This window comes from Fomitiporia mediterranea (assembly GCF_000271605.1).
Source record: "Fomitiporia mediterranea MF3/22 unplaced genomic scaffold FOMMEscaffold_1, whole genome shotgun sequence".
Classification (NCBI taxonomy): domain Eukaryota; kingdom Fungi; phylum Basidiomycota; class Agaricomycetes; order Hymenochaetales; family Hymenochaetaceae; genus Fomitiporia; species Fomitiporia mediterranea.
The window spans coordinates 6,529,821-6,543,258 of record NW_006760386.1 but is presented as its reverse complement, the minus strand read 5'-3'; the positions used below and the strand labels follow the sequence as shown (position 1 = coordinate 6,543,258).

At 45.1% G+C, this 13,438-nt stretch overlaps 6 protein-coding genes across 6 annotated transcripts; 1 reads left to right on the top strand and 5 right to left on the bottom strand.

Moving 5' to 3' along the window:
* Positions 1 to 1,668: 1,668 nt before the first annotated feature.
* FOMMEDRAFT_150995 (uncharacterized protein) lies at positions 1,669 to 2,784 on the bottom strand (the record flags this gene model as incomplete). The annotated part of the gene is made up of 4 exons (XM_007262147.1): positions 1,669 to 1,972; positions 2,033 to 2,108; positions 2,165 to 2,288; positions 2,497 to 2,784. 4 exons carry the CDS (start codon positions 2,782 to 2,784, stop codon positions 1,669 to 1,671), a joined length of 792 nt encoding a protein of 263 aa, XP_007262209.1.
* A 42-nt stretch (positions 2,785 to 2,826) lies between these two features.
* Positions 2,827 to 3,608, bottom strand: FOMMEDRAFT_150994 (uncharacterized protein; the record flags this gene model as incomplete). Its single annotated transcript, XM_007262146.1, has 3 exons — positions 2,827 to 2,878; positions 2,947 to 3,149; positions 3,501 to 3,608. 3 exons carry the CDS (start codon positions 3,606 to 3,608, stop codon positions 2,827 to 2,829), a joined length of 363 nt encoding a protein of 120 aa, XP_007262208.1.
* Positions 3,609 to 4,283: 675 nt separating this feature from the next.
* On the bottom strand, positions 4,284 to 6,430 carry FOMMEDRAFT_101713 (phosphoglycerate mutase-like protein). Its single transcript, XM_007262145.1, has 9 exons — positions 6,251 to 6,430; positions 5,926 to 6,190; positions 5,809 to 5,864; positions 5,615 to 5,741; positions 5,548 to 5,555; positions 5,349 to 5,496; positions 5,133 to 5,297; positions 4,639 to 5,060; positions 4,284 to 4,583 (listed from the first exon to the last, which is right to left on the bottom strand). The coding sequence occupies exons 1-9, from the start codon at positions 6,374 to 6,376 to the stop codon at positions 4,533 to 4,535; spliced, it is 1,368 nt and encodes a 455-aa protein (XP_007262207.1). The 5' UTR covers positions 6,377 to 6,430; the 3' UTR covers positions 4,284 to 4,532.
* Positions 6,431 to 7,622: 1,192 nt separating this feature from the next.
* On the bottom strand, positions 7,623 to 9,573 carry FOMMEDRAFT_131132 (phosphoglycerate mutase-like protein; the record flags this gene model as incomplete). The annotated part of the gene is made up of 9 exons (XM_007262144.1): positions 7,623 to 7,667; positions 7,754 to 8,050; positions 8,123 to 8,283; positions 8,337 to 8,501; positions 8,564 to 8,711; positions 8,840 to 8,968; positions 9,017 to 9,072; positions 9,130 to 9,394; positions 9,493 to 9,573. 9 exons carry the CDS (start codon positions 9,571 to 9,573, stop codon positions 7,623 to 7,625), a joined length of 1,347 nt encoding a protein of 448 aa, XP_007262206.1.
* Positions 9,574 to 10,012: 439 nt separating this feature from the next.
* On the bottom strand, positions 10,013 to 11,323 carry FOMMEDRAFT_101709 (uncharacterized protein). The gene is made up of 5 exons (XM_007262143.1): positions 11,142 to 11,323; positions 10,822 to 11,078; positions 10,691 to 10,759; positions 10,171 to 10,633; positions 10,013 to 10,117 (listed from the first exon to the last, which is right to left on the bottom strand). The coding sequence occupies exons 1-4, from the start codon at positions 11,317 to 11,319 to the stop codon at positions 10,184 to 10,186; spliced, it is 954 nt and encodes a 317-aa protein (XP_007262205.1). The 5' UTR covers positions 11,320 to 11,323; the 3' UTR covers positions 10,013 to 10,117; positions 10,171 to 10,183.
* Positions 11,324 to 11,575: 252 nt separating this feature from the next.
* Positions 11,576 to 12,630, top strand: FOMMEDRAFT_74921 (uncharacterized protein; the record flags this gene model as incomplete). The annotated part of the gene is made up of 4 exons (XM_007262142.1): positions 11,576 to 11,758; positions 11,820 to 11,963; positions 12,019 to 12,219; positions 12,280 to 12,630. 4 exons carry the CDS (start codon positions 11,576 to 11,578, stop codon positions 12,628 to 12,630), a joined length of 879 nt encoding a protein of 292 aa, XP_007262204.1.
* Positions 12,631 to 13,438: the final 808 nt, after the last annotated feature.

Sequence of the window (13,438 nt, the reverse complement as noted above, 5' to 3'; positions counted from 1 at the left end):
AAATAATGTATCTATTTATTATTTTGTATTAAATAATTAAATATAATTATATTTTATAAATTATTTGATAAAAAATTGTATCCAAAGCAAAAGGAAGTGATTCAAATGCTTGTAATGGCTTATAAGCATTATAAGTAGATATTATACTGTCACAAATTAATAAGTATGTCTTAACCTTGTAATCTTAGGAAGTATATTATAATCACTTGTATAACTTGACAATTTACACAATTATAATTGTAATTGCCAAGTTTTAAAAGTATTCTTGTTTACTTATTTAACATTGTACTATCATTGCTTAACCCCCTATGAAGATTATATTAACATTGACAAATTTTATAAAAGGTACAAAATGTATAGGATTACAAGTGAATACAATACTTAAGACTTTTTCGTGATGTGGGTCTCGTAAGTTACAGTCAAAGTGAAGTTTCATACAACCATTAATTTGATTCAGTCAATAAGTTGGTTCCGTCAACAGGACAAAAGGTGGCTGCTTCCGTTTATATGCGGGTGGACTCGGATAACAGACCGCATCCTCTTCTGGAAGGCAAAGATTACGCAGGATTCAGTGAGTTTGGACATTAAAAATGCACTCTCATGTATGTCCTTTCGCCTTCTGACACATAGTGTTACAGTACATATGCCAGGAGAGGACCCACGGATGGGGTTAAGCCTTGCGTATTACTATTGCGAAACACAAGGAGAAGTGGAGGAAAACATTGTAGATTGGCTTCATGCTGCAATTGATGACTTGGAAAGGTAAAACAGTAAATATCGATTACACAGGTTATAGAAAAATCAGCTGTGGATTTAGAACTTGTTCCAAATCAGAATATGAATGGAAAGACAGTTTCTATATTTGCTGTCTGCACACAACAGTTTTGAATTGAGTGATAATCAGTGATTCAATGGCTTGATAGTCTATCAAAGTAGCACATATTAGTACAGTACAGTTGTGCACAGGAACAAAATTCTCATTCTACAAGTCTCTTTGGGGTGGTCCACCAGAGATGGCTGAGAAGAGTACTATAAGTTATCTGGTCAGCACTGCTTGTGTTGGTACTTATTAATACTATTATGAGAGGCATGAATTAATGCAAGCAACATTCTGAATATTCTAAGTTTTTGCTTCAATTTTAAGCAGGTGGTTCCTTTCTAAAGTCGTCCACTTACACAGCCACCTCCATCGTAACGTTCAAGCTGGTCCTTTCTGCATTATTTGCAACAACATGTCTGCCATGTACAACTCCTATAACCTGTTGTATAATATTACGAAAAGTATGCTTGGTTTCCTTAATATGAATATATCAGCAATGCCTATTAATAGTACTGCATTTGCTTGTCCTCCCTCAATGCACTGGTGTATGCACATCATTGACAATAATTGTCAGTACTAATCATATAACCTAATTCTGCTCCGCACACTTTCAGACAAACCAACCCATACTTCTTTGACCCAAATAAATAAGAAATGTCTCATTAAAGAATATGTGCGGGGGAAAATCCACTTGGTACCGTGCATACAGCGAGAAGTCCATGCAGGGGAAAAAGGGAAAACGATAGAGAACGATATAAATCTTGTGCTAGTAAACGAATGAGTAAGAAAGAACGAATACACCCCGAATCGAAACAACTGACACATTCCGAGTCCCTGATTACTTGGTACTACCAGCAAGACACGGAGCCAAAGATGAATCCCACAATGCTCAAACCCAAACCAAGACCTAGAGTCGAGCTAAACTCCCAGACACCCAATCGCATAGCGGCGTTTCCAGTTTGACTCGTAGTCGCAGACGTTGTAGTTGTGCTACTCGTGTTTATAGTGCCGGAGGTGGTAGGAGCGGGGAATGCAAGGGAGACACTCGGAGAGGCGACGTTGCAGAATAGCTGTGCGAGGTGCTCTGCAGTAGTCAATTCATCTGGACATTGGTTCGTGACACAACCGACAAGAGTTGATGTGAATGCCGCGCTAGTAGAAAAAAAATAAAGATAAGCGAGAGTAAGTTTACAGAAATAAGGACGACCCCACCTGACGCAGTAACATGCAGTATCTGTGATACTAGAGCAATTTGGTGCTCCAACGCCAGATTGCAAGCAGTTTACCACTTTGTTACACACGTTAGTTAAGTTAACACGTATCAAATCAATGGAATAGACTAACCACAAGGAGAATAGGTGCTTAAGCTCGGGAAGGCAGTCGATGTTGATGTGGAAGAAATATTAGTTGAAGTGCTACCAGGAATAATGAGTGTCGTGACGGTGGTTAAGAACGCCGACGTTCCGCCCTGTAATTGGCATAGTTGCATTAGCGGGATTTCAGATGAGATGTGCGAAGGAAGCAAGAGTGGCAGAATAGACGAATTGAAAGGCAAGATATCTAGCGAAGTAAATATAGCAAGAGTTCCGGATTACGAATATCACAGAAAGACGTTCTCGCCAGCGCGGTAAAGCTGAACAAAAGAACAAATAAAGAAAAAAAAACCTGTTGCTCACTGGACCCGAGCTCGTCGTGAGCTCTGTTGTCGTTGTTGCTACAGGTGTTGCCGAAGCGTTCGAAGACGTTCCCGTACTCGATCCTGATCCGCTTCCAGATGCACTATTAGACGTTAAAGTCACAGTCGGAACAGTAAGTGATCCCTCTCGCGCAACGTAAACGTGCTCCGACGCAGAGATAGTCGGTATCCAAACCACTATCACGAATGCGAGAAACATACGGAGCACAACATTGTTGAACATTCGCGCGTTTCGTGTCGGAGGAGAGGCTGCTCGAGACTTGGCCATGTCAACGAATTAGTTTGAAAATTCAAACGTCGTTGCGTCTCTTTAAGTAGCGGTGAGTTCGATGCTTTGTCCAGGATTCCGAGCCTTCCACTGACTGCGGACCAGAATTGAAGTTTCAGCCGATCGGTGACCGCACACCGCGTGACACGCGTGGCGACGTACAATGCGCCGCGTTCGGAACTTAGGGCACCTTTTACAGGAAGGCAAGAGTCAAAGCTCAGAATTGACCCCAGAGTGAGAAATCCAAGAGTCAAATTGAGGAAGAGAGCAATGCCGAGGAAGAGGAGGAAGAGGGGGAGAGTAGGAGGAGAGCGTGGTTGACGTGCACGATTGGCGGCAGCCGACAATAAGCGCTGTACACCTTCCTAATTTAGACCGGGATGTATTCGAGCAATCAAATAAGTTTGAAAAATGTACATCTTAAATTTATTTCATCTCTACACAGACTCAAAAGGTTCGTCATACCTTTCCCTTACCTATTCTCACTGACAAGTACTACTTGTTAAACTCTCCACTTCATTGCACCTCCACTCGAAGGCATGGGTTCCGAGTTCGAACGGAATGCATAACAAAGAAAGCGAGACAGCTCGTACTTGAATGAGCAACAAATATAAGCATGAGAAGGCAAGCCCAACTCTTCTGCCCGTCATTTGCTCACCCTACACTCTAGCACCATAATTCTACTATCACTAATGCACATCATTGTACATTCATACTTGTTGGCTTGATAACCACGTCACACTCCCCAATGCAGGAGATTCCAAAAGCACGGGGTAAGATGAGCAGACGTCTGAGGCATATAATGACTCATGAGATACTGTCATGGATGCATGCTTGACACATCCTAGGATCTGCAGATTATCTTAGTAAGAAGATAATTTAATACAATGCACATCCTTATTTCCACACCTCGATAGCTTAACTTATAAATGAGAGAATGCAGCCAAGCCTAATAACTCGACATCGTGCTCAAAGCAATCAGACGTCTTTTAAGTTGAAGACATCGGCACCTACTTTGTGGGTACCTGCCATGCCTCAACTGCAAGAAGAAAGTGCTAGTACGCATCGATGTGTGGGACAATAATGATCAATGGTCCTCATATTTAACCTGCTTAACCTGCCACATCAACAACGATAGCGTGCAAAATGTGTTCACATCAGGTTATGCATGTAAAGACTCCAGAAAGCCTGTCTGCGAGCTTTGAGAATGAATTCTGCGTGTCATGAAGCCGGACGGATGCACTTCGTACAATGTTGGTTAAGAGGCAAGATACTGAAGGAGAGTCGTTTGCCAGCGAGCCTATATATGTAGGTTGGTCCCAGGCCATAGAATCGTGGTACCAAACTCTGGATAAACAAAGAGATAAAGGACAAAGAGCAAAGCCTTTCATCCGGTCCAATTCCATAACAAAAGGGGTTTGTCTGTCTGCAATAAGACGACAAAGCCTTTGAGCAGACAAAAAAAATGATTTCTCGTCTCCGGAAGCTCGGTTTCTTTGATGAGATTACTTGAACAATAAAACTGCAGGCACAGAGAGTTATCAAAAGCACCGAAGTGACGTAAGAAGCACCTGAAATAGCGTATGGCATTCCCAAGGGCATGCGAGAAGTCGGAAAAGTCGAGACGAGTAGGCCTGAGTAAAACGAAAAATTTGCAGATCTCATCGCCGTTACAAACGTTAACGCATACATCGTACAAATAAAAAGACAGATCATCAGTACCCTTACAAATCACCAATATTAAAAAATCATGCGGAGTGTCGATCCCTTTCATAGTCAAGTTTCTCGGTAGATGAATGCTATTAAGGACATTCAACACAACGCGTTATCTTCGATTGGAAAGTAAGAACATACCGAGCCATTTGTTCCGTGCCCACTCTTAGGCCTCCTTCCAAACGAAATCAATCCAAGGAACGCCAGAATACCAAGCGCAGCGACAAATGCTCCAATGGTCACAGCGGCGCCCACCGCACCAGCTGCAGCAGGAGTCAGCCTATGATGCTCACTCGCTGCACCCGTTGCTCTAGCAGTCGCAAGTGCCACGCATCCACGATCCTCGTTGTTGTTACATACGGTACACCAATCCACTGTGCTATTGATCGCGGCAAATTGGAGTTTAGATTTGAAGAGCGAGAGTGGAACGTCGCCTGATTGGCCGAAGAGGTTGAAGGTGTTGAAGGTGTCGTCTGTGCCGTTCTTGAACTTGAACCGGATCATTGGGTCGTTTGGTGTGTTGCCTGCGCGTAGTTCGAAGACGGTTGATGCAGCGTAGTTGACTGGTTGACCGATATTATTTAGAGATGGAATTAGAGATTGAACGCAAAGAAACGAATAAAAAATGTCCGTACCGACACCTGCAAGCTGAGGATAAGTCTCCGCAAGACCGGTCATATTGAACAGGGACAAGAAAGGTTTGTAGCTGATTGCCTCGTAATAAAGTTTGAGTGGGACTGATGAGTTTGCAACGTTTTCCATGCCCTCAATGATGGATGGTAAGATTGCTCGTCCAGCAACTACGATACACAAAGTCAGTGTTTAAGGTCAGAGATGGACTAACGACTAACTGTTTCCTATTCCATCGATCTGCAGGGAGCTGAACACGCCATATTCGTGGAAGTTCGCAAGGGCACGCGCACGCTCTAGGAATCCGTCAGGCAAGTTGTTTGCGAATGTCGCGTTGTGGACAGATTGAACAGTCATGTAGTCAAATATCTATTCCACAATATTAGTGTATGATGTTTGTGCGAATTTATTTTATCCTACATTCCACACTATAAAAGAGAAAGTCAGTCGGGATCAAGTTCAAAGAACGCGTCTATTGAGAACTTACTGTTGACAAGCGAGACACTTCGTCCATCGAGGAACGGAGGCAATGATTGAAGGAATGCCGCATTATCACTCGCAACTTGCTTGAAGAGCGACGAATTGTAAAATGCCGCTGTCGCATCGTTGAACGGCTACGGAAAGAAATGCATGATCAGCCTTGTTTTCCAGCAGTCAATTTGGTTTCATTTGTTCGCTTACGTCACATGAAACCCAGCCCTCCAGCGAAACATCCTCATCAGCTTCCACGCTCTCAACTAAATTGCACCGATAATCAATGCCATTTCTATCAGATAAGGACACCACAACTCAACGCACTTGGAACGTATTGATACCCATTGAGTGGTGCAGTAACGACGGTCCCGTTCGCCAACGTTGTACTCGACAGGTTCGTCGGAGGCCAGAGACCTTGGACGACAGACACCGCAGAATCGAAAATGACTCCGCCTTCGTCACTTGCATCTGCACGAACTTTGACCTGCTCTTGGTCGAATAATGCCGTGTTTATGCCTTGAATGAGGAGAGAGGAGTTGTTCTCCATGTACATCGTCCGCAGTGTCTCGCCGAGCAAGAATTCTTGGACCTTCAGAAAAGATTATAGATTGGATATCTGACGGTGGATAGAGAATAGGAATTAGCATACATTTCCGAGCGGCGTGATAGTCGTCTGCGACGCCGTATATGTGAGCGGGTCTTGATAGAACCCTTGACGGTCCCCATGACGCGCGAGGACAACGACACCAAGTACACCAGAGTCTGAACTTGACATTTTTCAAAATCTCTTCACGTACAAGAACAAAACGACGGGGACCACTGGATGGCGAAGGGTCGCAAACCAACTAGATGATAGATGTCCATCCTCTATTTATTCAATCTACTATCTCCGAGTTGATGAAAAAATAGCGCTCCAGAAACAGGTGGTCCTCGGAGGGCACATGCTCAAACCTTCGGCACACGTTCGGGTTTTTCGCTTCTTTACCTTATAGGATAAGGGGCATCATCATCCTACGTTCCTAATACCTTACAAACTTGTCTCCCATCGACTTCTGGATGTAGTGATTGGCACAATGTGGGAGACCTAAATCGCGTTTTGACAGATGGCGGCAGGTTGAGCGGATGATCGAGGCGAGACGGAGAAATCTGAAGCCGAAGCGCGTCTGTAAAAAGGCGATTTTTTCGTGGAATTTATGGCATTCCCGTCTTGATACAATGCTCGACAGTTCGGCAAGCAAGAGCCTCACTACACTTTGGGAATACTGAGGCTAGGTATTCGATTTACTCCCAGACTCACGAACGCCGTGCTTGACCTATCTGAAGAATTTGAGAAGCGGATCGGACACGGAACGCGACCATATGCTGCTTGGAAGACTTCCAATATAGGAACGAAATAAATACAGAAACGCATTTATACAATGCTCAGTGGGCTATACTTAGCGTCGTGAAGAAGAAAGCATGGACAGAGTGCCTCTCCGACGTAACTTAACGGTGTACGAACGGATAGCCACAGGCCATATATACTATATTAATTTCCTTTCAAACCCAAACTTTACATAGCATATACATTCGGGCCTTCGCACAGTAGTCTGCGCAATGTTCGGAGAATTGCTGTATAGCACGCGGGTTTGGATGGAAAAACCGACTGACGTCGGGATTCTGTCTCTCAATAACGTTGAGCGCTCTTCAGTCTGCGTTCCTGCGAGAAACGCCAAGGAGATCAGTAGTATTTATAAACTACCGCATAACTGTACAAAAGCAATGTCTCGAGATAAGGACTGTCCAAAATATGCAGATTCTACAGACACGGATCGCACGAGACAGAAGGTAAGGAATAACGCCAGCGTGTTTTATGAAACGTTATATTACAAAGAGTTTTTTCAGAGAAAAGGGAACATAAATAATGAACAGTCCTTGGTGAGAATGGCAAGAAAATTAATTAGTAACTCTTTGCAGACAGTGCATCAGAGTTTGTAATGCAGATGACCACCAAAGCTATTTCAACAGCCGTCATCCCTGAATCAGAAACGACCCCGTCCTTTCGTCATCGCTGGTTCATCAACATACTATCCATGAATTTCAAGGAATTAAAATTAAAAACGTCAAGTTCAGCATTCCCAATCAAGTCCTCAAAACGATAATATCCAAATACCTGAGCAGACGTCGGCAGTGGATCATATCCACCCCTCAATCTCATCGTACCCGAACGCGCAGCATACAACTTGTACAACCCGAGGAACGCCAGGCACGCAAAGAGTACCGCGGAGATGAGCTGTGCAGAGGGAGAAGAGAGGGCTCCCGCGATGCGTTGGATACACGATTCATTTGAGGTGGAGACAAGAGTGGCGATGCTAGGATCGTACTCTTCGCGGTTACATATATTGCATCCACGTGCGGAACGTTGACCGCAGACGCGGCACCAATGAGCGGTCGAACCGATGGATGTCAGCTAAGACAAGAATACATCAGCATTTGCCGAATCGGACGGGAGGCTATGGTAGGACGAAAGGGGGAGACTGACATCAAGACGGTAAAGTAACTCGTTCAACGCAATATCGTCTCTGTGGCTGAACAAGTGAATTTCCTCAAAGTCGCTCGTACCGTTCTTGAACTTGGCGCGAATGAACGTCTCGCCCTCCTCGTTGTCGCGGAGCTCCAATGCGAGTGCAGATGCATACGTGGCTGGCCACCAAATACATTAAAAAATATCTAGTAATGCAAAGACGAATACGTACGAAGACCGTCCAATTCAGGGTAACGAGCAGTGACATTTGTGATATTGAACAACGAAATGAGCGGTTTGTAGCTTACTTCCTGAATGACAAGACGGAGAGGGTCATCGGCATTGTTAATACGCTCTAAGGCCGAGATGATCGAAGGCAACACTGTGCGCCCGGCAACTAGCAAACCGATTTCAATTAGCATTCTGATTGGAATTATATTAAAAATGGGTCAAGTATACCATTCCCGATTCCACGATTGGCAACGTCAGTGAAGACACCATGTTCGTGATAGTCAACCCAATATTGTGCCTGTTGGAGGAACGTCGGCGGCAGACGGAAAGCATATGTCTCGTTGTGAATGTAGTTTGTGTGTAAATAGTCATAAATCTGACGAGGTGCTCCGCCAATCAGAATCCCTCAAAGCATTTGGAATTTGACTTACGTTCCACTACGAATTAATCCAGGTAAGTTTTTTCTTCCACCAACGGAAACAACTTTTTTAAGGTCAAACTTACCATGTTCTCCAGAGTGTTGTCAATACCGAAGATGTAGGGCTTCACAGCATTCAGGAACGGTGCAGCTTCTTCTGCCTTTTTCTTGAATCCAGGGGAGTTGTAGAAGTCTTTAACGTGTTTCTCAAAGTTCTGTAGACTCCGTCAGCAAGATACTCGGAGATGAATTTCAATACTAACCGGACATGAGGTCCAGCCTTCAAGCTGAATGCTCTGGATTGGTTCAACAGACTCGACTAAGAAAGAATGCTCGTTAGTTTAGTTCAGAATCGCATCATTCGTGAAATACATACTCGGGATGTACTGATAACCACCCATAGGCCCGACAACAGTCGTACCATTCGCGAGGCCCGTGCGAGAGCGCGGCGTCGGCGGGAACAAACCCTGTAAAAGAGCAACAGAAGAATCGACAATGGCACCACCTTCGCCGCCATTGTCGGCGCGAACAAGCAGCTGTCTGTCGTCAACGACATCCGCCTGGAGCCCAGCAATTACATTGGCTGAAGTCGGGTTGAGGTATTCTGAGCGCAGGTATGAACCAAGTTGCAGTTCTTGCATCTACAAGGCATGAGCCAAGCACGTGTGTGGAAAGAAGGCCAGATAGCATGTCAGGAAATGAACGGTATTCTTGAGAAATGTTAAGTTGAAGGACGGACCTGACCAAGAGGTGTAAGCTTGGTGTACCCCTGCTGGTAGGTCATTGGATGTTGGTAGTACGGAGTCCTGTCACCGTACATCGCAAGGATGACAACACCGAGAATGCCCGCTGAAGACATGGCTTATCGTGAGCAAAAACACAAAGACAGAATAGACAAAGCTAAAAGAGATTAGAGCAAGCTCCTTGAAGGGAGAATGCCAGTAGGTACCCAGCCCTTATAGGACAGCAAATTGGAACACACGACAAACTTGAGGATGACCATGAGCAAGAACGTCTTAATACGCGTGGATCGCATTTCATGGAGTATTGGCCTAGATGCCCGGTTGGAGTTAGTTCCGTCACTTGAAGGACTTCTCGGCTTGACGCTCGTCCGCAATCATGCCTTGCTACTCATCAATATGGGGAACGTCTTAATAATATCTTGAAGCAGTTCAAAGGAAATATTATCTGCTAGCGGTTTGAGACATGGCATTCGGATTTGGAAGAAAGCCTGGTGTTTTGCCGCATTGTTCGGCTCATGGTACGCGAATTTAATTTTAATAAATCGTGTGTTGATAGATTGATAATTCACACTCGTGCGAGACAGGCAGGGATGCGAATCCTGGTGTATGATGAATAGATACCTAGCAACGCAGATTATCGATTAAGTCACGGGAAGGGAGAAGACTCGACGCACACTACAAATTTTGTCACTTCTTTTTCTTATTTTTCCCGCCTCCGGCCTTGGCAGTGTGACCAGAAGGATGTTCAGCCACGCTTCCTTGTGTCGCACCACCTCCAGTTTTTCTACGTTTCCCCATCCCTTGGCCAAACGTACTCCTTTCGCTCTTCTTGATCCACCTCTCCGAGTCCGGAGGAGGGGTAACACCGGGCACGACACCCTTGGGCACGTGCGACATCCGCACCTTCTTCTTCGTCTCCGTAGGTTGAGTTGATGTTCCTGGAGCTTGTGACGAAGTGATGATTGCATTCGGGAGGGCCATGCTACCAGGAGGAGCTGGTGGAGGAGCAGTCTCGAGGCTATTGGTGACACTCGGAGGGAGGTCATCGAGCGCGTGAAGGTACCCTGTCGTAAGGAAATCAAGGTGTGCTTGAGCTGCATTGAGGTTAGTGACTAGGTCCGCATGTTCTTCCGAATTCTGTGCAAACCAGAAGATAATCAGTAACACTGATGAAATCAATGGCATAATGCCTACCACGGAAGACGAATCAAGAAGCTGCGTGTAGAGATCGAAGGCGTCCTGATATTCACACCGTCGATATGCCTTGAGGTTTATTAGATCAATATGAAAAGTGAAGAGTGAGGGATGAATAGATCCGAACGCACCAATTGTGCCTCGAGGTGTAGTACGCCGCGGTCATACACCGCGTCAGTTCCTTGAGAGGCTTTAAGTCGAGGTAGTAATTCTGCTACTTCATTTTCTCTGTGAAGTCTATAAAGGGCATACGCCTTTTCAAATTCGCGGGACGCAGAATCACTGAGCGACTCCACGAGCTCGAGGGCGGGGCCGCACTGATCTGTTTGGAGCAGGAGGAATAACTTTGTCTGCAGGGCATCCGCATCCTTTGCATCGATTCGCAGAACTAATTAATTGGAATTATATTACAAACTATATTACCATATGTGCAATGGCGTGCAGAACTCACTCTTGTCGCATGTCTTTAGTGCGTTCTTGAAATGACCTCCATCAATTTGAGCGCACAATGACCGAAAAAGACGTTTTGATTTCTCCTCGGGACTAATTTGCTTCTTCCACGTAGGCTTTGCGCTTGATTTTTTAGTCTGACTAGCCACAGGCTTTTGTACTTTTGCCTGCGGTGGCATGGTGAGATGAGGGATGGGAACAAGTTAGGCTTGAATGAGGCAAATGCATCATCAGCTCACGTGTGATCGGCGCGCCAGACATTATCCGCCCAGTTGGCTGCTGCACGCGACGTTCTTTCACCACCGTGTACAACAACGAAGGCTGCAGTAACGATGTCAACGGAAGAGTAAGTAATTAAGTGTCTTCTATGAGTGTTTAGTCTAACACTCGCGTAGGCCTCAACAAGCACCTCCTGCAGAAGATGTTGACGCAGCGATGCAGGACACGCCAGCGGCACCAGCATCCGCAGCGGCGGGCCCTAGGCGCCCTCGGTTGAACTTGCAGGCACTCGGTGTCGGTGGTGGAGAACGAAAGCGCGGTAAATCTATGTTTGGAGTTCTTGTCAACACGTTGAACAAAGCCAAGGCTGAGGATAAGGAGCGGAGTGCCAGTGAGGCGGTATGCCCCCTGCTTTGCTTTATTCCTCTTGAAAATCACTAATAAATCGTATGGCATGTAGGCGAAGAAGCGAATGCTTATCGAACAGAGGTTGCAATCCAAGTTAAAAAAAGAGACTGACATCGTCAGGCAAATCGAAGAGGCCAAAAAGGACAAGATTACTGCAAGTCGCAAGGAAGAAGACCTGCAACTGAAGGACTCTATTGTACGTCCTCATCGGTCCCTGTATTCTTAATGCAAGTTAACCAGTCATCCCATAGCACAAATTCCGGCGATCACATCTCACGTTACTGTCGAACTTCCTCCTTACCGAGGACGTTATTCCTCCTACTGATACAGACTCGGAAGAATTCAACCTGTCAACTTTCGTACCAAAACGCTCGCACCCTCCACCATTATACTACCTCCCGGCTGTCTTACTGCCAAGGCAAGAGGCATTCCTCACTAAGCGCAGAACACAGGTATGTTTGAACACTTTCTAATACCTTGTTTACAAGATTGTTGATGTCCGTTCTATTTAGGTCAAGGAAGCCGTAGAAAAGGAATGGGAACAATTCAAGACCGATCGAACAACATCCATCGAGGAAATCACCACCATGCGAAAAAAAGTGGCTTCGGTATTGAACAGTCGAACCACTCAAGACGACGGCGACGGCGATAATCCCCCTTCCTCAGCAGTAGATCGTCCCGACGCCACCTCAACAGACTCACCCACTGAGAAGACCGAAAAGACCGGACCCAAGGATACCGAGATGGATGTAGATGAAAACGGCAAGGAGAACGGCTCACGAGAGTCGCAGGCTGGGGGTGAGAAGGAAAAGCAGCGTGAAGGGTCTGGGGGTAATGAGGATGATGATGCTGTTGAGTACTGACCCTTCGTATTTAGGTTTATTAGTATGATTGCATTCTTTGTACTTCGTATAGTCTCCTCCTGTCTCTTTTTTTCTATTCCTTCCTATTAGTTAGTCGTTTTCCGTATTCCTCTGTTGCAGTTGAGCACTGAAGAATATTCGACGGTGACTTTACACACGCCGATACTATCAGAGAAAAGGTTGCTTAAATGTTATCAGTACTGTTTTTAGACCTGTGAACAACAAGGCTTTGCACATTGCACATTCTTTGAAGAGGAATGTTTTTGACAGTGTTTATGTCTTTTGATCAGTCCCTTCTGTATGCCTACACTAGATGGCACATATCCAAGCCTTGTCATGTGATCGCCTAGCCCTGACAGGATGCTTTGACTCCTCTACTCATGTTGGAGACATATTCTCGAAGTTGCTAATAGTAAGGTTGTACAGAGCATCAGTAAAACAAACACAAAAATGTATTGGGATTTAATGCTAAGACATATATTTTTTGCATATTGTGGATCCTTATATTTGCTTATAAAGTCTACATTACATGTAAATATATTGCCTTGTCAGACTCTGCACATTTTGGTGATGCTAAGTAGTGCATTTGGTACTGAGGCAGTAGTTTGTCAAATTAGACATATAGATCTTAGGAGAACAAATACCTTAAGGGATAATGACCAGATAGGGGAGCCAAGTTTAGCAAGCTGTGCATTGAACAGTGAAGGATGGAAGCAAAGCTTTGCTTTTGTTACAATTCTCCACTCTCTTACCTTCAGTTCCAAGGGTTCTGCACCCTTCTGTACTGGAACTCAGGACTTCCGTCCCT